The sequence below is a fragment of the Austrofundulus limnaeus genome, unplaced genomic scaffold, assembly GCF_001266775.1.
Source record: "Austrofundulus limnaeus strain Quisiro unplaced genomic scaffold, Austrofundulus_limnaeus-1.0 Scaffold177, whole genome shotgun sequence".
In the NCBI taxonomy this organism is placed as follows: Eukaryota; Metazoa; Chordata; class Actinopteri; order Cyprinodontiformes; family Rivulidae; genus Austrofundulus; species Austrofundulus limnaeus.
In genome coordinates this window covers 257,702-258,469 of record NW_013952579.1, presented here as the reverse complement: position 1 = coordinate 258,469, position 768 = coordinate 257,702, and the positions used below count along the sequence as shown (strand labels likewise).

At 31.0% G+C, this 768-nt stretch overlaps 1 protein-coding gene across 3 annotated transcripts in view; it reads left to right on the top strand.

Annotated features, from left to right (window-relative positions):
- Nucleotides 1-503, top strand: part of mtbp (MDM2 binding protein) — a 36,935-nt gene extending 36,432 nt beyond the window's left edge. For all 3 annotated transcript variants that reach the window (XM_014017796.1, XM_014017795.1, XM_014017794.1), the window contains one exon: nucleotides 40-503. In XM_014017796.1, the coding sequence (XP_013873250.1) occupies nucleotides 40-84 (45 nt within the window). In that variant the 3' untranslated portion in view covers nucleotides 85-503. The remainder of the gene's footprint in view (nucleotides 1-39) is intronic.
- Nucleotides 504-768: the final 265 nt, after the last annotated feature.

Sequence of the window (768 nt, the reverse complement as noted above, 5' to 3'; positions counted from 1 at the left end):
ATTCACAGCTTACTTTTAAACTCCTCTACGTTTCTGTAGGTAATTGAATGGGTGCTGGAGAAGAGCTCAAAGAGAGGAAGATGATGATGAACATGTAGAATGTGGACGTTTCTGATGTTTGCAGAGGTTTTTACCTTAAAGAGAATCTTCTGTTATATTTAAACTCAGAGTGTTTGCTGTTTTAAGCCTTTTCTGATTGGTTTTAAATCATTAGATTAAGTCTGTTTTAATTAATTTAACCCTTTATTTGAGTTGATTTGACTTTACTTTCTACGAGACTTCAGTAATGTCTCACTGTTTTTGTTTTAACACAAAACGTGCTGAAAGTACCTTTAGGTTTTATTTATAGTGGTTTTAACATGAAAATTTAAACCTTTTCACACAAGTTCAGTCTGATTTTTAAATACATAGTTTTATGGTTTTAACAAATAACCTTTGTTTTATGTTGTTGTTTTTTTGTTTTGTATTTTTTTACAACACAATAAATGTGGTAAAGTACAGTATGATCAGTCTGTTTTTTATGGAATAATGTCTGTAGAGAAAGAAAGGAGAACATTTTGTGTTGTAAAATATTCATAATGATAAAACCGATAAGCAGCAGATTATACGGCAGTGATTATGACTGATAATCGTCCAGTTTCTCTCTGTTTAATAGTCCAGATGAATCAAGAAAACATTGGTCAAATTTCTTCATGACTACAATGAAATACAACTCACCACCAGAGTTTTACATCTGCCTRTTGCTACAACTGCAAAATCTCTAAATTG